General features: G+C 33.6%; 1 protein-coding gene across 3 annotated transcripts in view; it reads right to left on the reverse strand.

Annotated features, from left to right (window-relative positions):
- The window catches only part of GABRB2 (gamma-aminobutyric acid type A receptor subunit beta2), a 141,768-nt gene that overhangs the window by 82,902 nt on the left and 36,049 nt on the right, over positions 1–22,817 (reverse strand). For all 3 annotated transcript variants that reach the window (XM_062002348.1, XM_062002346.1, XM_062002347.1), the window contains exon 4: positions 10,185–10,405. In XM_062002348.1, coding sequence (XP_061858332.1) covers positions 10,185–10,405 — 221 coding nt within the window. The remainder of the gene's footprint in view (positions 1–10,184; positions 10,406–22,817) is intronic.

Genomic DNA, 22,817 nt, shown 5'->3' on the forward strand with positions numbered 1-22,817 from the left:
TGACTTAAAAGTGATTTTCTACAGATGCTTACATACATCCCCATAGTAAACTTATCTGGAGTCACAACAGCTTCCAGATCCTGTAAACCATCCTAGTTTCTCTCCTTCTAATCAGGACTGAATATTGTTCCAAGGAAAGGCCTCCTTATCTGCTTTGCACAAGAAGAGTCATACGAAATTTAAGCTCTCACGGGAATAAAGAAATCAAAAATAGACCCAGGAGATACAGAAAAAGTACTTTTAAAAATACATAGATTTTAGGAGTTCAGATAATTCCTATTTCTCAAAACCATTTTGCCATTTTCTAAAGCTCAATAACAAAGTATGATAAAACAGTGGGTAATCAAATCAGCTATTCTCTTCACAGAGAGTGCATTCAAAAATGAAGGAAACCTTTCTGAAAAGTAAAACCACTTAAACTAGATATTTAACTGGAATTACAAATAAGCCCAAATACTTACATCTTCAGTACTTGTTAGGAAAATGTAAAAATATATTAAAAACTACTCCTTTAGTTTAAGAAACTGTGTTAAAGAGTGACTTAAATGTTCATAAAAGTGTAAAGGAAAAACTTCACTAGCACAATCACAAGAACTACTACTGACTGTTTGTGACCCACAGGAACAAGGCAAAGAACAGACGTATCACTCGTTCTAAACACATTACATCTTTTTTCTCATAATATTTATTTCTCTCACATATGCAAGGCCTAACATTTGACTCACACAGCTTTTTTAACCCTGCTCCAACTTATGACATCCAGTTCAGATTTTACTAATTCTAGACAAAAAATAGGTACAAGTAGAATAATATATGTCTAATATATTAATATATTAGTATAATTAGATATATTAATATATCTATCCTTGCACTGTACTTGTATATCAAATATATACATCTCATTTTTAAGCATATTTATGTATACACACATTTAATATCTACCTCATTAGATGAGACTTCATCATAGCATTTTGAGCTTTTATGTATTCCCTTCCTATAAGAAATCTTCCACTGTCAGGATCACCAACTACCAGCTAAAATATATGATAAAAGACATTAGAGAAGGGAAATAAGATAGATTGCTGTAATTCTATACTGCTTAAATTTCAATTCAAGATTAAATGTTTGATGACCTCTACTTGTTTCTGGAATCTGCAATACCCTTGAAGCAACTTAAACTATTACATGGTTCTATAGCTGATGGGAGTTTTTCTTGGTAATGCAGAGTAAATGCCATAGTCTGTCTGCTAGGCAATAAAACTCAGATTTTTTTTCACTTCATTGCAAAGTAATAATCTTGGATAATAGGGCTTTTAATGGAAAAGATTCCTCTGACTTAAAGCTCTTTCCTTATTAAGTTTAATTGAATTAATTAGTCATATACTAATGATTCATGTAAAATAAAAGCAAAAGATCCTCTTGAATACTTATCCTGTATTTAAGATCTAATAAAGGAACTGAAATAGAAAGATATATTTTTTTTTTCTTTCAGATAGAGGAGGTATTTAAAATCCAACTACACTCCCTCCTGCTGCAGGTGGAGGTAATCTGAAATGATACTATTCCAAATCCTACAGAAAAATACATCTTTAATTTATGAGTCCTTAATTGAAAAAGATATTTATGACAGTCAGTGATCTCACCTTTATTCCAAAAATTGCATCTTTTCTAAAGTTGGCTCATTTTGTGAATGGGCTGCTCTGTAAGAAAAGTGGAAAAACTTGATTCTAAGAAGAATGGAACAGATTTGTAACTATAAAACAGGTATCCCAAGGTGCATATGAAGGCTGGCATTTTATAATTCTTCATAACAATGCTTGGCATTTATGTAGTGTTTTATGGGATCAAAGCACTTCACAAACTAATTAATTAATCTTCATAACACCCTTGTGAGAAGGTAAGTTTTAATATTCCAATTTAATAAGTGGAATAACTGAGGCAGAGGAGGTGTATGATTTGTTTCATGTCACAAAGAATACAGGTCTCCAATTTATTTATTTATTTACTGTTAGAAATAACAGTAGTAGTATTTATGTATCTAATTCTTTGGGATCTTCAGTGGAACTATTTGTACGAGTAAGGAAAACAGAATCTGACCCACACTTTGGGCCAGAGCTGATATCTTGGTGATTAAAACAAAAAATAATTCACTTAAGTAGCATTCTGGGATTCAAATTCCTTTCCTTATGCTTGATTCAGATTCACTATATAAGACAAGAAATGGTATCTGACTTGTCCTGCCCTAGGATTTCAAAATAATTAGATGGGGGTGGTACTATTTCCTTGTTAATGCAAATGATGCTCTGTACTGTAGAGTTCTACATAATTGAGCAGCGTTTTTCATAGGCAATTCAAAGTTTCTCAGGTCTTCACAACAGCTCCATGACTTCAATTTGAGACAATGTTCTACTGTATTTGCATTTATTTCTGCCTGTTTGCAAAAAGCTCCTGCTTTGAACACCCGCAGCAAGATGTAAGGGTTCTTATGAATGTGTATGTAATACTCCGACAGCCTTGACAATTTGGACACATAAATCCAATATGCCTCATTTCTTGTGCAAACCTAAACAACTGCCTGTCAGATTGTAAATTTACTTCAGTAGGTGCTGGCAACTGAAATTCTAGTAATCACATCTGTGAGTATGAGCACTGGCTAAAAAAATTACCCAGTTAACATAATGGAAACACTTGTTCACACTACTGAGATACTCACGTTCACCGAAGTCTCAGTAAAAGAAATCCTTTTTCATTTACTTGTATAGACTCTTATTATGGTATCAAGAAATTTAGTGTTAAGTGTTTATATGGGATAAAAAGAATGACAAATGATTAACAAAATTAACTTGAAAAACATAAAGCTGTCATGCCATTTAGTTGCTTATTTTAAGACAAACGTCTGAAACTTCACATTCAAGAAAACATTTCCAATTTGAAGCTCTGTGAACGTTGTCTTTTCACTGAACCAAAATCACTAGGACAGAGACAGTGAAAGAGTCTAAGATGGGTAACAGGTTTTTTTCCAAGTGGCATTTAACATGTAAAATTTCATCCTTCAAGCTCACATTACACTTTTACTGGCGATTTGACGTTCCTGGCATGACACTTTCAACACCTTCATGAAGATAGACACAGTGTTTATAATTTTTTTTTATTCATAAATGAAACACTACTATGACATGTTATTGAAAGAAGAAGCTGGTATTCAAGCTGATACACTGGAGTGATGGAAGGGCATCTAAATGTAGAGCTTATGCATTTCCTTTTCTATCCTGAGGCTAGACAAGACTCCATTTGCAGTGGAGAGCTGAACAGAGAGGCATCCATGTAATGGAACCAGAAACACCTGCCACCTGGACAGTTATCATGATCAGGAACAGAGCATCCATCATGATATCTTCCCCTCCTAAAAAGAAGCCCGAGTTCTTTTTATCCTTTCCAAAATTCCAAAATAGAGAAAGATAAAAATACTTTAAATTTGGGGATTTTTTTTGCCTAGCATGAAAAGGCACTAAAACAATATCTGTCTACCACCTGGAAATGCAATTTGGTATAAAAAGGGTAGATCTCTCTCTCTCTCTCTCGCAAAGACAGATTGAAAATTACAAGCATATTTGAAATCTTACGTGCAGTCCAAGGATGTCATTTGGATTGCAAGAGCACAAGTCGTTTTATGGTCTTGAAACTGAAAAAATGAAATGCAAGTTTACCTCTAAATTCTGCTTATGATTTTTACAAAAAATAATAAAAAGCCTTATCAAGAAGAAAAAAAAACCTAATTAAAAGAAAAAAAAAGCAAAAATAGCAAAATAAAGATGTGATGATTTACTGAAGGATATCTGGTTTGAACAAGTTACCTCTCAAACAGTGTGTTGTGAGAACTAAAGGCATTTAAGAAAGACAATTGCTTTTTAAACTGTCCATCACATTTTGTAGATAAGCTGTATATGAGAAGTTAAATTGATGAACAAGTCTATTAATACAACAAAAATGCCCAAGGCTACCTTAATAAAGTGTAGTGTGGGAGAATCTATTATACTTGTAGCAGTGAGCATTTCTAAACAGCTAAAACTGAGTGAGCAGACAGCAGAAGGCACATCTGAGAACACAAAATGAAAGCATCCAGGACTATTTCAAATTCATGTGACTCAATGATGGTAGCAAGAAACAGAGAGAGGACGAGGCAATATTATACATAATCCTTCCATTTCCAGATTACGAGGTATACCAGTCAACCAGTTAGGAATTATTGCTAGTTGGGTTGGACTCTACATTAAATAAGATTTGGCAAGTAAAATTGTTGAGGTTTCAAATAGTAAAAATCTTTAATTTCTGGCAAAACTACTCAATTCTACTTCATTTTGGTTTTATATGGACTTAAAAGGATGAAAATGCCATTGCCTACCCATATTTGTTGTTGAGTGTATATTCCATTTTTCAGTGAAAACCAGCCACAGGTTTCAGTTACAAAAAGCATCAAACCAGTCTACTGAAAAGATTGAAGAGTATACAATGCTCTTTATCATGTAATTATCAGTTCTCAGTGACTTAACTCACTGTCACAGAGTTTACTTGTGAAGGTCTGTTAGGAGCAGTGTACATTCAAGTAAACATCTCTAAAAACAGCCTTTTAATAGTGCATAAGTCACACAAAACAAGTCTTCAATAACTTCTTCAACTATATTTAAACCTAGTATTTTAAACTTCATTTCCTCCTTATTCTGACACACAACACCCAAATGCTCTTTTTCCAGCAAAGAGGCAAGTTCCAGAAAGACACCCCAAGTTGTCTTCTAGCCCTGGAAAAAAACCTCAGAACATTTCCAGTGCAAAAATCAGAGGAGTGATTCCTCTCCAGAATTACACAGATTAAATCAGAAGATGGTTGAATTTTCTGTCTGCATTTTAGAACAGATTTGATGTCAAAAGTCAGGGGATTTTAAAAATAAATATTTATATATTTATATAGAAAAAAATTGAAACAACAAATCTTACCTACAGTAGCAACTATTTCTGCTGTATGTGTTATATAAATCAGGTATTTTAACATACAGAAATTCAGTTACAGCCATATCTTTTCCTGATCTCTGGCTGCATCTTATTCAAGCTTTGCTCAACCTACTGTAAACTGACTGTTATCCCAGATTTTACTCTTCATCCTCTAAATTTACTTTTCTACATACACTGTCAAATCACTAATATCCTATTGCAAGTCGTCTTCACTACCAACAGACAGTACTTTTCACTCTAAAGACTCTTCATTTAAGACTACATCTGGCAATTTGCTATCATTTTAGTGATTTAAGTATATCATCTACTAAACGTCCTGGTCTTGGCAATAAAGAAGAATTTTCTTGCCAGATGAAATAAGAAAATAACATGAAATTAAGCTTAAAAACAAAAAGCATATAAAAGAAAGTGCAATCATATTTGTAAATATCATACTGCAACTGGAGTGCAAAAAAATGCACTTTTCAAAACAAATTGCTAGCATCTTTCCCTCAAAAATAAAAAGCCTTCTAAATCTAAAAGTAACCAGTATGTCCTGTTTTCTGCAAAAATTACGACACATCTCAGTTATGCCCTTAACTATTGCCCTGTAGCAGTGAACAGGGCAGGATATGAGGACATTGTACTACTATATATATGTCTACCTCCATCATTAGTCATTTTTCTCTCTCTCCCTGCTTCCAATGACAGCATAAGCCAGGTGCTTACAGAACTGCTTCCTAGTCCTTCCTGAAATTTATCTTCACAATGTTCAGACCTGACACACGTGAAGGCACTGCATTCTGCTAGGTAAAAGAAAAATAGTGTTAAAGGATCACCACTTGCTGTATTCAAAATAGAATTTAAACTATAAGGTAATAAAAGAATGGGATGGTTACAATTGCACACTATTATTTTGGTAAAAAGTTCAGTTGTAGTGCAATGAATTTGGTTACAGTAATCAAGGTGAGTGAATTCACAGAAGCACGTGTTTGTGTGTGTATACACCTTCTTATATATCTATATATGGGGAGGCAAAAGTAGAAACATCAGTCCCAAATTTGAAGGAATCTCAAATTAGTAGAATGCATCTCAAAGTAAGAATGTGTCTTTGACAAGAATTAGTAAACTAATACAGCAATAATAGTGGTGATTTCCAGAAAAGTTATAGTGTACAGGTTTTTATATTTTTAAATGATATGTGGAAATAAATATTAAGCAGCATATTTAAGATGTGTGGAAATTACTATTAAGCAGGCATATTTAGATATATCACTATTGTGGACTCTTAAATCACATTGACTTTGGATTTATTTTTGATGAAGTAGACAAAGCCATTTAAAGATAGAACTGAAAACTGAGAATTAGAATCATAACATTGATTGCCAGAGGCTGCCCAGAAGGCAAAAGCATCAGATGGCCAATCACAGAATTCTGTTGTGTTACCAGCATATGTATTTGCCCCATCCACCCCACTGTTTCAAAGATATTTTTGAGACTTATTGAGCTAAGATTGAGAAGGAGGAAGGATCTTCTAAAGTTCAACACAAAAACGTGTCCATGTATCATTAATAAACCATTTTAAAAAGTGGTTTTTGAGTGTTAATTAGTCAACTATGATAGAGTTATATTGATAGTCAGTTTTGTCTCTTGCCCTTTGCAATCCCCTCTGCAGTCCGTCCTCCTTGGAAACAAACTAAATCCTGGGAAGGACAGGTAGATACAACACAAACTGGAAAAGATAAACCTAGAAATAGACGAACTTATTAAGATCATAATAATAAGGCTTTTGCAACATGTTCTTACTCAAACAGTGTAACATTTTGACATAAAGACATATTTTACAATCATACATTCACACAAATGCCATCCAGACTTCTCTAAAACAAGTTTACTTATCCAAGTGACATCAAAGAAAAACTCTTCATCCAAATCCATTACCTGTTGTGACCTTAAGTGTGTTTTCTGTTTAACTGAAATATATCACAAAAGCTAGAGAAAAACCCTTAATAATAACTTCCTTTTCTCTTGAAGGACAAATAGGGTTATATTTCCTCCAAAATTCAGGACAAGAATGTATGTGAATTTATATAAGAGGGGGAGAGCTATATAGTGACCTATCTACTGTATCGACTCCAAAGTGCATTTTTCTAAACACAGCAAAGAACCTCAAGGATCATACCCCCACAGGCTTTAGAGTAGCATAAGGCACAACAATAAGAAAAATCTCTTTTTTTGACAAATTGGCATTACTAGGTCCCCTTACATAAGTAAGAATAATAATTGTTTTATTTCTAATAATAGTTGATAACTTTAACCTACAGTCCTCCCAGGACTAGAGGCTATTTAGTCACTTTTACACTAGAAAACAAAATGGACTTTATGAACACTGTGATCAAAAGCTGGACATTTTCTTGCCATGTCCTCATCTATTAGGTTTTTGTTCATGTTACACAGACTCTGTATCAGAATACACTGCCTCTCCAAGAAACAAGAGATGTCGTTTCCCCTCTTTACTGTTAAGTACATGGTTGCAGTAGTATCCATACCATCTGCAGTCCCTAACCTTTTGTGATGGGTAGGGAGAGTATAGGGTAACAGTCATCTTGATGCTGTCCTTAGCATACAATTCATATCAACAAAACAAAGGAATGAAGGCAGAATTCACACCCATCATTCGTCTTGTACAGAAGCACAAGGCAAAGAGAGCACTTGAAACACGCAAAGCAGAATCTTAAAAGGAATGTAAGAATTGCTAATCATGAGTATGAGACTGCTTGGTGTACTGCAATATTACAAAGTTATTTCCCGATCTACATTTTTTTGACCCAGAAAAAAACCTATTCTGAACACCTTTACTTTGTTCTGTGCATAAGTCCTACCATGGAAACAGCATAGAGAATTACTCTAAAACCATTTTGGACACCATGTTGTGATTGCAAGTATTAAAAAGAAACCAAGTGGGAAATAAATGACCAAAGCAATAATATTTCATCTAATTACATTCAACATTTTTAAAAACAAGAAAGGCAAGATTTCACTTTATAATATCATAAAAGACTTTATATTTCACTTCACTGCAAATAAAAAGTTTCAGCATTTTAAGGAACCAAGTATTTGTTGTTTCCTTGAACAATAACAAAAACTCCAGACTTGCTCCCAGTCATAGTGCCAAAGCCTGAGCTGCTCTCACACAGAAAATGCAAGTGGACAGAATACAAATTGCTAAACATAACAACCAGCACAAAAGAGCAGAATCTGTAAATCAAAATTAATTTAATTTAGTTACATATAGCAAAATATTTCCTTGGTAGATTTCAACAAAATTCTCTACTTGGTCTCATGTTTCATAAAAAATTACCATTTTGTTGCTCTTAAATACACTTTCCTACTGTGTCAATACTTCAAGAAGGCATTCTTTTGCTGAGCGCAAAATGTAGCTATCACAGCCCTTTATTTTTCTTCCTTTAAGTAGAAAAACAATGTGTCAGCCATAAGAGGCAGTACTATTCCTTAAATGTAGAGGAATCTATGGAGCCAGGAAGAGGCAGGATCTTTTAAACCAATTGGAAGATGTTCTAGGTTCTATAATGATGAAATCAGTGTATTGCACATTAAGAGAGTGCATCAAAACCATGAAGTACCTGCTAAGCAAATATTTTCACACTTTTCACCCTGCTTTTCCAGATGTGAATCACCATGTGGCACAAACTGCAAGAGTCCAGGGATCCTTCAGACAGACAGCATTTGAAGCCAGACTCCAGAATAGTGGTGAGAGCACTGTTGTAGTTTCTTTCAGTCTCAAGAAGAGTGGTTTCTACCTCGGAGCTAGAGGCTGCCTGTCTTGAGAAAGGCACTTTCTGGAATAAATGACTGGCTAAACTTTATCAACCTGAACATTTTTGTGTTTGTGTGTGAAAACTGAAGTTAAATGCCAAAAGTGTTAATCCTGAAGTCCTAGGATTGCTTAAGACTGAATTTTAGTTGTTTGAGTTCTAATTTAGGTAGTCAAGGTCTAAACAAAAGCCTCTAAAGATAAACATTTTAATACATATCAAGATCAGTTATTTTTGCTCTGTTGTCTCATTAATTGTCTCATTAATGTAGTTCCTGCTAACATTTTTCAGAAATACTTCCATGTTTAAGTGCAAAACATAAAGGTCAGTGACTTGTAATAGATGATCTTGACGAGATATAAACTTCCTTGTTCAAGTGAAAGAAATAAATATATAGGAGTGTGCTGCTTTCCTTTATAGCTGGGTAGAAAATAACCACGTTAAAAGTGTGTGCTTCTTGAAAGGATAATTATAGGTAGACAATAGAAAGATCTCACTAAAAATGAAATACACTAATACAAGTTTTAATAATTAGATTTCCCCAAATTATTACTGTGTATGAAAATGAGATATTCTAGATTTAAGTTCTGCAGCATTTTTTTTAACCCAGTTGATACTTTCTTTCTATTTTGTTACCTACTCACACCATATTAAGCAGTCATCTTTTGTAGAAATACATTTAAATCACTTTCTTGGTAATTACTTTTTTTCTATAAATACTGCTAAACATACATCTTTTCGACCAGTTTTCAGAACTTTTCAAGAGTGGAGTTCTTATGTTGATTTCTCCAGTCACCACTCTCCAAAGAGTCATACACAGTAAAAATATCAGGCTGAAAAACAATTCAAGTCATACCTCATCTTAGTGAAAATCAGAAAATGGATTCATCTGGATAGCATACAAACCAACCTAATAAACAATTAAAATTATTTATAGATAATATCACTTGGTTAAACTATCAGTTACTCTGTCATAAATATTTTCCCCTTTTTTCCTCTAATCCTTGTTTTACATTTCATATTTGAATTTCTTTGAGGAAGCAGTTCTAAAAATGTCTTTTAATCCAGAATGAGTATTGAGAATAATATTTAGTCTTCTCTGTCTTTTCTCTTATTGTCTTCAGAAGTGTCTGAACTGTACTAAAAATAGAAGTTTATATCCCAAATTTATATATATTTCTTTAAATCTTGGTCCATTCTTAGAACACTTAAGTTAAAATTGTTTCTAGAATATCATCAGTTATACAGAATATGTCAAAAAAAAGAACAGCATGAAAAAGGCAAATAATGGATTTTAATTTGAAGCCGTGATTGAGAGACTGAAAATGAAACAGAGAAGAATTAGAAATGGTTTGTACTGACCTGAGTCCATAAAGGACTGTCCCATCTGGATGCAAACGTATCATTCTGTTCTTCACAGTGACACCATGTACAAATGACTTCTTGTCATTCAGAAAATAGGTATCAGGAACCCACAGCTGGTCAGCTACTCTGTTGTCCAGAGTAAGGTTTAGAGGTATTACATTATACGAGAGCCTCTTATCCCTCCACGCTTGCTGAAAGTACATTGTCAAGGTATAGTCCTGTGATTATAAAAACAAAACAAAAAAAGTTTGCACTGAAACAGACAGCATACATATGCCAAAAATAAGAATGCAAATACACATTTATTCATTGAAACTGTTCTGAAAGGCAAACATTTTGGTTCAGAACTTCTGTAAGTAGATTTATTACTGAACATCTTGTGTATACTTAATAACCAAAAAGAGAACACAGAAAAGATGGGGTATTTGCATTTTATGAATGAATTAGGAGTCTCATTTAAATATTTAAAAATAAAATAGGGGGAAAAAAAGTAGATGCGTAACATTTTGCAAGTTTTTTGTAGCACTTCACAAGCCTGAAAGTTCTAGGATACAGAAATATTCACAGATCTGAATTGCATCACATGTTCTCCAATTTATTCAACAGAGTTCTGGATCAGACAATTTATCTCTCAAACTGCAGTTACCACCCAAAGACTTCTCTAAATTAATATCTCTTCAAAGTCTGTTAACTTTCCCCTGGGCACTGAAATCAATGGGAAGTCTCTAAGGTTTCTATGATACAGAGTCTTAGCCTTCTGCTTCATTTTACAGATGAAGTAACTCTGGTTACTTCAACGAAAAGATTCTAAGAGTACAATTAAGCATCTGGGTAAAAGTCTACAGTATTATGAGACTTGCTTTGTCTTGAGGCAGGCCACTAATGTATAGTACTTTGGACTTGTTTTGACCTTTTGGTTTCTAGAGAACAAAATAATTACAAAAAAGTATTTTTATAAGATATGTTATACTGACACTGAATATGAATTATATATTAGCCTATACTAAAAAAATCCATAAATAATACACAGAGGACATGTATATCTGATCATGGATACTTGGTGAAGGGCTGTAAAACAATACTGAAGGAATATCAAAAGGAGAAATATACTAAACCAAATATTCTGTTTTGCTCATTCTACAGAAGTCACAATCAAGCATCAGACTATTTGATTTAAAATTCATATTTAACATGGACTTCTTTGAAAAGTCAAAACTGTTAGCTTATAAAAGACTGCTTTCAATAGAAAGTCAACAAAAGCTGTTGTGATTATCAGTAACTCCAGGATTCATTGAGGGCAGAGGATGAAAACTTGTATCTGAGCACCAGTATTAGCCACTTAAAAACAAGAGATCCCACCTAACAGAACAAATTAACTACGGTGATTGCATCTCACAAACTAGTTTGTAGTGTTCAAGATATTAATATTTTATTGTACAAATTGCAATAGGAGTTTTCATTGACCATGTTACATTTTGAAAGAGAGATAGTTATTGAAACTATGTTTTTATTACAGTTGGACCAGAAACAATGTTCCTGATGAAATACTTAAAAGCACTTTCCACAACTGCATTTTCCAAGCATTTTAATTTTAAAAGTATGACACATGAACACTGTCATAGAATTTCTCACACAATACAAAAGTAAAATTTTCTTAAAAGGTAAGTTTTACCTTGCCAATAGAGCCAAGGACTCAAACAGCAAATCTCTCAAAAGGTACATGGAAGTTACCCTTCTCAGTGAATGGGAAAACAGATACACTGCAGAGAGGTGGGATTCATCCTACATTAAGCTGTGGAAACATATCTCTCTCTGTTAATTTTAGAGTATCTAAGGTGATCAGTCCTAACCTCTGCATATTGGCAAGGCATCTCCACTTAAGTGAAGTGAATTCGAGCCAGTGTCAATGGTAAATTGGAAAGAAAACCTAATTCAGATAGAAGTTTTATTTCCAGTCTGGATAACCGGAAAAATATCTTTCTTTTGTTTCTTAATGAAGCTTTCCATGCATAAATTAGGTTGATGTGATTATCCACTTTAAAACACACACATGAAATCCACCCTTAAAAACACACACTCGGGAGGGCCTGTGACAGCTATAGCTATTCCAGTAGAGTTCTCTAAACAATGACACAGCATCTAGAAATCAATGGACCCTGTCTCTTCTGAAGAATGGCATGTGCTCAGATGAATCAGTAGAAACTGTTTTTTTCAAAGACATGTATTTCCATCATGGAAACACTTTCCCCAAAAGAGCCCACATATGTGAGATTCAAAATATCTCTTTAGTTTTCATTGAAGTGAGGAGAAAAAAAACCCATTTCTGTTAAGAATAGTGAAGATATTTCCTCCTTGTGGACACAAAACCACAATGGCAATGCTGTCCCTTCAGTCTTCTACCTGTTTGCAATGGTTAAAGGTTAATAACCTTCACTTGCTATGCTTTTAGCTCTATGCTGCCATTACTAATGGAAGCATGTACATCCAGCCTGTATATAGAAAACTCTTCAGCTTTGACAGCGTCACGTTAACAAAATTACACAGTAACAAGTAGATAAACAGCAAATAAGGTTTTCCAACTATTTTACTACCAAATATCTACCTGGTATCTATTCCAATCTGACCAGTTTAAATGATCTGAAATCTCTTCCCCTCCCTACATCCCCAGGATCAGGATGAGAGTCTGCTTTCAAAAATGTTCCACCTACATCTGAAGAATATGACTGCTGTGCTTCATGACTGTTCTGCAGTATTTGATTCATAACCAGATATGATAAAATGCTCAGTAATGTATTGCCAGTAAGAAAAATGTTTTAAATCTTCTTTGTACTAATACATCAAAACATAAAATAAATGAGCTGTAGCAATTGCTCCTCTTCTATCCTTGGAATGTTGCATTTTATCCCTATTCCAAGGAATACTCTATATGTATTAATATGTAGCATATATATATATATATATATAACATTTCCCTCTTTACACCTCAGTGGAAGAGGAAAAGAGAAGGAGGAAGGAAAGTAAACATGCATGGTTCAGTGCATAAAAATGAATTACATAAAACTGTAAATTTAGAGCAGTGGTATAGCTGAAAGAAAAGCCAAATCACCAGGCTGGAGTTCAGAATTAAACACACTATGTTCCAGAAACAGAGCTGGTGTTCCAACTAAAAATTATTTGTCATCTGTTGGCCCTCGTTATCATATGTGACTGGTGTTTCTGACAGTCAAAATAGGACACCTGAAATAATGCTTTCTAAAACCCTCATAACCTTAAGAATTTTGGGGGGGTTTAAAAATAGCATTCTTGAAAATAAATGTATGCTAAGCTACATACTTTTAAGGAATAAGTTACTGTTCAGAAAAAAAGGGAAAAAATGTCACATAAGCTGCAATTCCTTCCTTAGAAAGGAGAAACAGCAATTCAAAAAGAGAGTGTTTGGGTACAGAATGTTGTTTAAGTACGCCAAGACATTTTACACTTTGAGATTAAGAATATGCTCATCTAGTAGAAATACTACAAAGACAAACTCTGTTAAATCCACATTAAATATGGGAATTCTCCACAATTCTAAGAATAAACATCCAAGCAAACATGGAAATATCTTGTCTCTTGAGGAAGACAGACACACAAATAAGTAAAGGAATACAAGTGGCTAGCAAAGGATAATTTTAATTTGTTAAAAGGCCTTAGCATCCTATTAAATTCACAGGAAGGAATTGCTAGAAGTTTCTACTGTAAGCATGAAGACGAAACAGAATCCAATTAATATTAAAAGCCTAATACAAGGTAGTAATTACAAGTTGAAAGAAATATGAAACCAATCCTCATGATGACTGTGTACACAGACCTTGCTTGCACCTTGCAAGCAGAACCTAGAATATAAATAGACATTGTATTTTCTGTAAATACACAATTATGAATATATTTTCATTTGTATAACTTTCATTATTATCCCATTGTTCATATAGACTTCAATTTAATAAACTTCATTTTATCCAGACACAGAAATTTAGGAAAAAGAAAATGGATGGTTACTCCCATTCCATTCTGATCCAAGTAAAGATCTCTCCTCTTTTCCTCACCAGCTAAGGTTTACCTTCCCAGTTTTCTTCTTGTTCATTGACATAAAGAAGAGGAGCAAATATAAAGTTAATCTTAATGCTAAATTTCTCCTATGAATAAAAAAGTAACACTATTATTAGCATATTTGTGAGTAATTTTCATCCTGAAAGTTTTCTTTGTGCAGTGATTGTCTCCCAACATTACTAGTCACTGGAGATGTATATATGGTGGCAGATTTAATCTTAAATTTAGATAAATAGGACTGCTACAGACACCCGAGTTATCAGTTAACAACTATCAGCTTCAAAGATCTAAGTGAAGATACTGCAGAGAAAAGCATCAAATCTGAAACCCAGCATTCTCACGTTCTCTCATTTCATTAATACTCTCAAACCAAAGTTTCATTAAGCTAAAAAAGGCATGCCAGTTGGGGCCTATCATTAGCTTAAAAAGATTAGAACACAAGTCTAAACCCTCCCATGGATCAATAGCTGTGAAATGTACATTACTGATTCTCTTTTTATATTGGAAAAAGGATCAAGGCAAAAAAGGAAACAAACTTCATAAACATTCACAATGACAATGGGAGTCAAAAGATTACACCAAATATAACTTTTTTCAGAGCATGAGGATAAGGTCTAAGATGAGAAAAAAACAACATTTAAAATGTAGCTCTTGTCTACATAACACAAAACAGGAATGATTCACAGTACAATTTTTAAACCATATACCTGTATTAACAGGGATATAACATGGCTATTGAAGTATTTTGGAAGTACTATAATCAGGAAGTGTTGAAAGAGAAAAGGTAAATAAAGGGAACATTCTGTATATTATAAACACAACATACAGCATCACGGAGTCAAAGCAGCTATTCATCTCTACCCATCAGAAATGAATGGAGAAGTCATTTGTGGTTTGGTTTAAGTGCACTTACCACTTTCATGGTTATTCCTAACTTTAAAAATACTTCACTACATTTCCCAGTAAGGCATTTTTAAAGCTAAATAGTTTCCTTCTGAAAATATTTCAAGTTAATTTTACCTGATTGCTACAGTTCTTTAGTACATACATTTAAAAATCTGTTTAAAAATGTCTGATGACATATTTAAAAGTGCCATTAAATAAATTATTGAAAGTATATATCTACACTGAAATATGTTTTGTAGTATATAAAAAACCTATTATATGCTTAAGAAGAAAGGAAGAAATGTTAATGCTACTCCCTCCTCAGACTCAAGTTATCACAGAGGTGTGCAGTTTCTATAGTAGAAAGTACACAACATGTTTCACTACTCAAAGAGTGAATGAAACAATCCAAAATAGAGCATATCAAGCTAAAGGAGTTTCAGTGGACTTATTTCAAGTGCAACATCTTTCCTCAAGTACTGATTGACCACCTTTTCAATCCTCATTTCACTTAAAACCAACCACTACGACATGTTCGATTCATATTAACTGATCTCATACTCATATCGGGAAAATTAACACTAAAAAGTTACTACTGTAGACACCATGAAATGACTTACAGAAAAGTTGAACCAGTTGTTGAAAGGATGAGTGGTATCACAGAAGTGTCAAAGTTCTCTCACATGCCCCTTCAAAAAGTATTTTTCACATTCTGTAAATTTTTACTTCAAAAAAATTGACAATGACACTGAGAATCTTCAAGCTGAGAGTTGACGTTCAACCCTCTCAATCTGTAGAGTTCTACTTTCCAGGTTGGCTTCAAATCCACAAAATACATCTAGCTAGTTTTATCTTCTAAAACTTAGCAGGCAGTTTTTCTTGATGGAAATTATGTGATCTAAAGTCTATGATCTTTCAAAAAAGGAAAAGAGCCTGGCAAGTAAGCTTACGATTAATCCTGCAGCAGCTACCCCCAAATTATCCATCATCAGTTCTCATTTTTCATCTGAACAAATAAGCAAAGATGGGCCACTTATCTCCCACAACGGTTCTCAGAAAAACACAGGATTATTGAATCAAGCAAAATACTTGTGTGTAAAAGCCAAATGACTGTCAGCAGAGCTTGACTCCTACATATATAACTTCTTACTACTGATTATATGAAATCTGTAGTACAGGATTGCTTACAATTTGCACAAGACGACCATGAATTTGTGTCTCCTTAGCACTCCTGACAGTAGCCAATGTTTATATTGTTTCTACAAAGTGATTTATATATTGCACTGTGATGCAGTGTCATTATATTTCATGCACTGAAACAAAATAAAGCCGTTACGGTTGATATGTTTCCTGTAATGTCAATTACTTTAACAAGACGTTGTGACACTTAAGTTACTGACAAGTCACCCAGACTGAACCATGATACTGCACTTTTATCGAGCCAGAAATCTGTACATCACTCCCATCAAAAAGCATCTGCTGGATGCTAAAAGTTAGCTCTCTCTGGTTGGCTGTCTCTTGATATTAAGAAGAAGATTGATTCAAGAGAATTTGGATTGAAAACTGTAATCCAACTGCTACATGTCTAAGAGAGTCATGTATCTTAATATCTTCAGATTTTTCTCTTCTGAAAGGATCTAGCCTCTTTACACAGAAATGCAGGATTCCCAGATGAACAAGGCAAATGCAAAGTGAGATGAATAAATACAAACTGTATTCACTTTAAAGGAAAGTTATGGAAACAATACTTTTCTGCAAAAAAATTATAAGGCAAAATGATGAGCTATTATTTTTATTTAGTCATGTCTCTATAGTAGAATTAAAAAATTTAAGCTTCAAGAAATAATAGAGTTTTCTTTATGCTTGGATTTCAATTTTTTCTTTACTCATGTATCACAAATCATTTCTCAAAGAGGGGAGAATAATTCTGAGTTCACATATTTCCTCAGGAATTTTACAGTCCTACAGATCTTCAGAAAGATAAATACCTACAACAAAAATCATATTTATGGAGCTTTTATTACTAAGGCTCCCTTATTGTAGTCTATTATTAACAGTATTGAAAATGTGATAACTATTATTAAAAATCCTAAATAATAAAAACAAAAAAAATCCTAACTTCTTAAATAGAGTGGAAATAAACTGGTGATTAAGCAGAATCAGAGATTCAACTGGAAAGTCTGACGAGAGCGGATGGTGGTCTAAGCTTTTGTTTTGCTGAAGAGGCTCAAAAGCAAAAAAAACCCTGAGAAACAGCTTCCAGAAACCTTTGTGTGTTACTCATTTCAATGCTTTCAAAACTATTGAAAGCAGCTATAGTAACATTCCCATCGCAACGTTATCAGTGATGACACAATCCTCCTTTAAGGAATACTAGTACAAGCCAAAAAATTATTTCATTAAAATATAAAAAAGGTTAAGAGAAATACCTGACCAAAATTTGATTATCAAAACTTCAGGCAGAATTAGAATGCCTTGTGCTGTTGATAAATGCAGGTTACTGACAAAAATATCCCTTCTGTGATCCCATTTAATTGGACTGCCTGAGGATGCACTTCTTGACAAAGAATAACATTATATGAATATTTTACTGCGTCATTTTTAGAAGTGAAGGAATTTACTCAGTAATACAAACTAAATATAGCAAAGAAGATTGTTTTGCCAGTACTTCCTTGTAGATCACAAGCAAGCTGTCTTTCTCAGGTAGCAATTGAGAAGTTTCCAAGAGAGAACTTCCACAACAGACATACTGAAGAAAGCATATAGATATATATTCCTCATTTTCCTAAATATGATAGAGTCACTTTTCTATTTTATTGTTCTGTTAGGGTAGTACTGCTACCTTTTCTTTGTCAAATCTACATCACATTTTCTCTGGATCACAGAATACTAAAACACACTAGGTGGCTTTCGGATAGTTTTTTTGATCTTCCAAATTTTTCTCCTGTGTATCCTATCAAAGGAGAGAACACTATTAATTTTTTCTTGGTTCTGATGTAATACCTGTGAGATGGAGATAAATAATGTGAAAATGCCTTTTTGCTTGAAAGGACCAAAGATAACATTTCAGATAGCTTTAGTGTGAGTATAATAGTTCTTTATAAAAAAAAAAAAAGATGAAGTATGAATAATAATGAATACTAAGGCAGTATTTTCAGAAGCCTTGGCATTATCCAATTACTAAAAAGAACCTCTATTTTAAAAACAAAAAATAGAGAGCTGAAAAGCCCAGGCTAAACAATTCAATTATAAATTTTAGGTGGTATCATGATGAAATTACTAATCAATCTGGGCAATTCCATAATTTTTTCAAACTTTAACTTGCATTACAGATAGTCAACAGTCAAGAAAACCGTGTTATATTCACATCAGAAAAGCAGACTAAATCAGAATGTTCTCCTATATGTTGCCCTAAATCAAGGGTCTGATATTACAATACAGATACATCAATAATTCATAAACTAATTCCTTTCTTCAGTGCTTCTTGACGTTTAATACTGTCACATTTTCTGTTCTGATTTGAAATATCCTTTAGCAGGATACAGACTCAGTTATTATACAGATTGTCAAGGCAGTTACGACTACCTTATATTTGTAACACTTCTAAAACTAAATAGTCAAGGATATATTTAATAACAAATTGAAATTTGATAGCAGACTTTAAGACCAGCTCACAAAGCAATGTTTATACTCAAACAATAATCTCACAGAGAATATTGATCTAAGAGAGAGAAAAAGAGCAAGAAACTGAGTTTGAGGAAATATTTTATTAAAAAGCCAAAGCATTTCCTCCAACATTTAGAGGTCAGCTCATAATTATAATATTATATATATATTAAAATAGATATATATTATATATATAAAATAATATTTCCTTTAATAATGTACTACATAATAGAAATAAAGTTAGCCTAGTTAATTTCACTAACTTATTATGGTCTCCAAGAGCTGCCAATGCTTTGAGAAAACCAGTCAGGTATGTGCATGATATACATTGATTTTATTTTTGCTCTGTCTTTCCTATACAATAACTCAGAGTCCTTCCCTCTGTCTCTAAGTGTGTATTTTCTTACACACTACTACTAATCATGCTAGATTTCTATGGTTTTTTTCTTGGTCTTTTTGTGGAGTTTTCCTTCTAAATAGAAGAAGAAATTAAGGTTAGTTGGAACGCCCAAATACCTCACTTGCTTTTATGAAATACACTCACTTTACAAACACAAACAGCAATAGTTCCAGGCAACTACAATCCACCAGTTATTTTTAATGCAATTCCCCACTCTCATATGAAGCACCAGCAGCAGCTCCCCTCTTTTAAACACTATCACTACAAATCCTGCAACACTTTGTCTCTCTGGCCTGCTGATTCCAAGAAGTTCTCTAAAACGGTTCATTAATCTGTTAGTGACAAACTAATGTCTTGAAAGAAGCAATGTACTCTAGAGAGTACAAATCTCCCACAGATACATCCCTATAAGCATTTATATATCATGGTCTAATACACCAGAGGCTACACAATCCAGACTAATGGGTTTCTTCCCTGTTTACATATAAATCTTGAGGGAATAGACGAAAGAGTTTGATTTAGCTGCTTTCCTCGGCCAATAATCTCTTGAATCCTGCAACCTTATGTATAGATTTCATGGGGTTCAAACAGTAAAGAGTGTGAGGACAGGAAAAAAAAGAGAAATAGCATCAAGTCACATAGGCCTTTCCCTGTATTTTAAATGCTTTCCTCCCTGTAACCCAAGATTTGACAGGTTTCTTCTCTCAATGTCAGACACTGCAGAGGACTACCAGTGCTGGAGTAAAAGTACGATTTAAAATAAGTACATATCATTTCTTTCATAGTCATGACAAGTCTGTGGAAACTGACAGAAAGTCAAATTTGCATGCCTGCCCAGCACTTCAGCAGAGAACACATTTAGTAGACACTTCTAAGAGAATAAGTATTGTGTTCAGATGAAAAAGAAATGAATATTACGTTCTAGAGAGAAAAATCTGAAAAAAAACAAAATCAGAAGAAAAAGATATTGCATCTTTAATAGTCATTGCTTTTGCATTAATTACACTTTGAATTGTCCATGCTTCAGCAAAGTCAAAACCTATTGCAAGACCTTACAGGGAAGAATTTCCATTCTGAGCACCTCTATTACAAAGGTGTATTTTCCTTGACAAATAGTGAAACCTTTATGGCAAAGAAGAGCTGCAGTGTCCACAACAAAATGCCTCCAGTTTTCAACACATTGATCTGCATATTTTGTCTACAAGAAATCAACAGGAGATTAATATCAGGAAGATTTGTTGGGACAATGCTGTATTAGTATTTTCAAAGGATCATAGGAAATCTCAGGAGAGACTTCAGGAGGTCTCTAGTCCAAGACCTTACTCAAAGCAGTATCAACTGCGAGATCAGACCAAGTTGTTAAAGGCTTTATCCAACCTGCTCCTGAAGTCCTTGAAAAAAATGAGATTTTATTTCCTTTCCATATTGAATAGAACATTTTAATACCAGTGAAATAGATACCTGCATTCAAAGAGAAACTCCCTATGCTTTGCAATTAAAAACACACTGAATACTGTCATCAAGACAAGAGGTATTTCCCTCTAAATGTACCAAATGAGAAAAAAAGTGGATTTTTTTCAGCAAAATGTTTGTATTTCCATAATAAAACCAACTTCCTCTAACTTGTGTTTGTGTCTGCCTGTCTATTTTCAAACTTGTATAACCAGATAAGCAATCCCATAATGGGCTCTCAACCGCTAAATTTTGTATGCCATTGCACTGAACAAAATCACAGTTCTATAATATCTATTAAATTCTTTACAATTATACTGTATCCATACAGCTACACAGTTCCACAATACATACTCTGTGTATACATACATTTGAATGCATACATATCAGTAAGAATGCTTATTTTGAAGAATTCAAGCACACACGTCAAAAGCTCTGTGAGGATTCCATTGAGATTGTCTTGAAAATGACAACCCATCTCCTGGCAGCTTGTCCAGTCTTGATCAATTTGTAATGCTGCATTTCTGATTTCGTTTTGTAACTTCACTGTAAAGACTTTGTTTAATACTTCAGTCTTAACAGGTTAAAAAAAAAATAGCTGAAGTGTTTTGATTTTTCTTTCAAATTATTAGACTTTGAGTCATTGAAATAAGTGTGTGGCTTTTGCAGGTATCAGACAAGCAAAATCTCAGGTAGCTCACATTTCTAGCCAGGACCTCATGTGCTTATACAGTATTCCTGTCTGAACACCCCTCATATTACTCAGCAAGCAGAACACATCGATTTGAAGTCTACTAGTTAGTAGCTGGTTAATCCATGCATGAAATGCATTTATACATAAGTTCACTGGCTTGATTTATGACACATCCATTCTTTTAAAATAACAACATTGTTTCTCCTTTGAGAGTTGCAAAATGCTTTACAACACATTCCTATATTGCTACACTAGTTAAAATGTAGGATTTTTAAAAAAATAAACTTTGAGATGTGTTCTCTCTCCCATGTCCAAATGATAGAGAAGCTTTCTAAAATTTTCTGTTTAAGAATAATCTTGTGTAATCTGAAAAAGTGAAACCTTAAGTAACACACTCAACTAAAGAGAACATTTTACCAAAGTGTCAGTGATCTTTCTCTTCCTCATTTTTCTCTTTCCTATTAAGGAAACACGAAAGGAAGCACAAAACCCTCATTATTACTTACATCTTGCAAATTTCTTCATATATGCCTTTGCTTAATGATGCTCTATTCTTGAATTATGATCATCATGTTTTCCAGAAGGAGTTAGTGAAAATAAGAGAGGACTCAGATGGAAGTTTTTTAAGGAAAAACAACAGAACCAGCACATTTCCTACCAGTACTGCCTTCCATTACAGACTAACAATAATAGTAACAGATATATTAAAACCAATCTAAGACTCTTGATACTTTGCTATGAAAGTAATTGTTAAAGGATTTAAAACCAAGAAGAAAAAAAAGTAGTCATGAGTCATCACATGTACTACCCTATTATTGAGGTGATGTATTAGCAATACAATTATTTTGCAACAAAAAAGCCACACCTTCAGTTATTTAAATTTGAGGTATCAGGTTAGCTAAAAGTTGTACTGGGAAATGAGACCTCTACATGGACATTCTACCCACAGTTCTCTCTCTTGTTGCTGTGATTTCTTGGGAGAATCACTAAGTAACATCTAGAGTATATTAGTTAAAGGTTGTAGATCTTAAAGGCATTATACTAGTGAAAAGTATTGGTGTTACCTATTCAGACTAATATTCTTTCTCTCTAAATGTCTAAAAATCAATTAAAGGGCAGAGGATAGGAAAAAAAGAAAGATGTGTTCCACATCAGCACAATGACTAAAAATCATTAGCATTAACTATTTTTTTTTGTTTTGACTTAAAATCTAAAATATAAGATTACATAATGTTTTCCAACACCAATTCAGAATCATAAACATGGGGAGGATTTGGAAAATCCCATTTAAGAGATCTTGTTATTATAAATAGACGTTTATGTTGCCTCATGGCATTACTACCTCAGTACCTAAGTGGATTCTAATATGTTACAGTATTCCAACCAACTAACCAACCAAAAACTACTAGTTTCAAACAGCATTTCAGAATCATCCCTCACATGCTCT

This window comes from Colius striatus, chromosome 9, assembly GCF_028858725.1.
Source record: "Colius striatus isolate bColStr4 chromosome 9, bColStr4.1.hap1, whole genome shotgun sequence".
Lineage (NCBI taxonomy): Eukaryota > Metazoa > Chordata > Aves > Coliiformes > Coliidae > Colius > Colius striatus.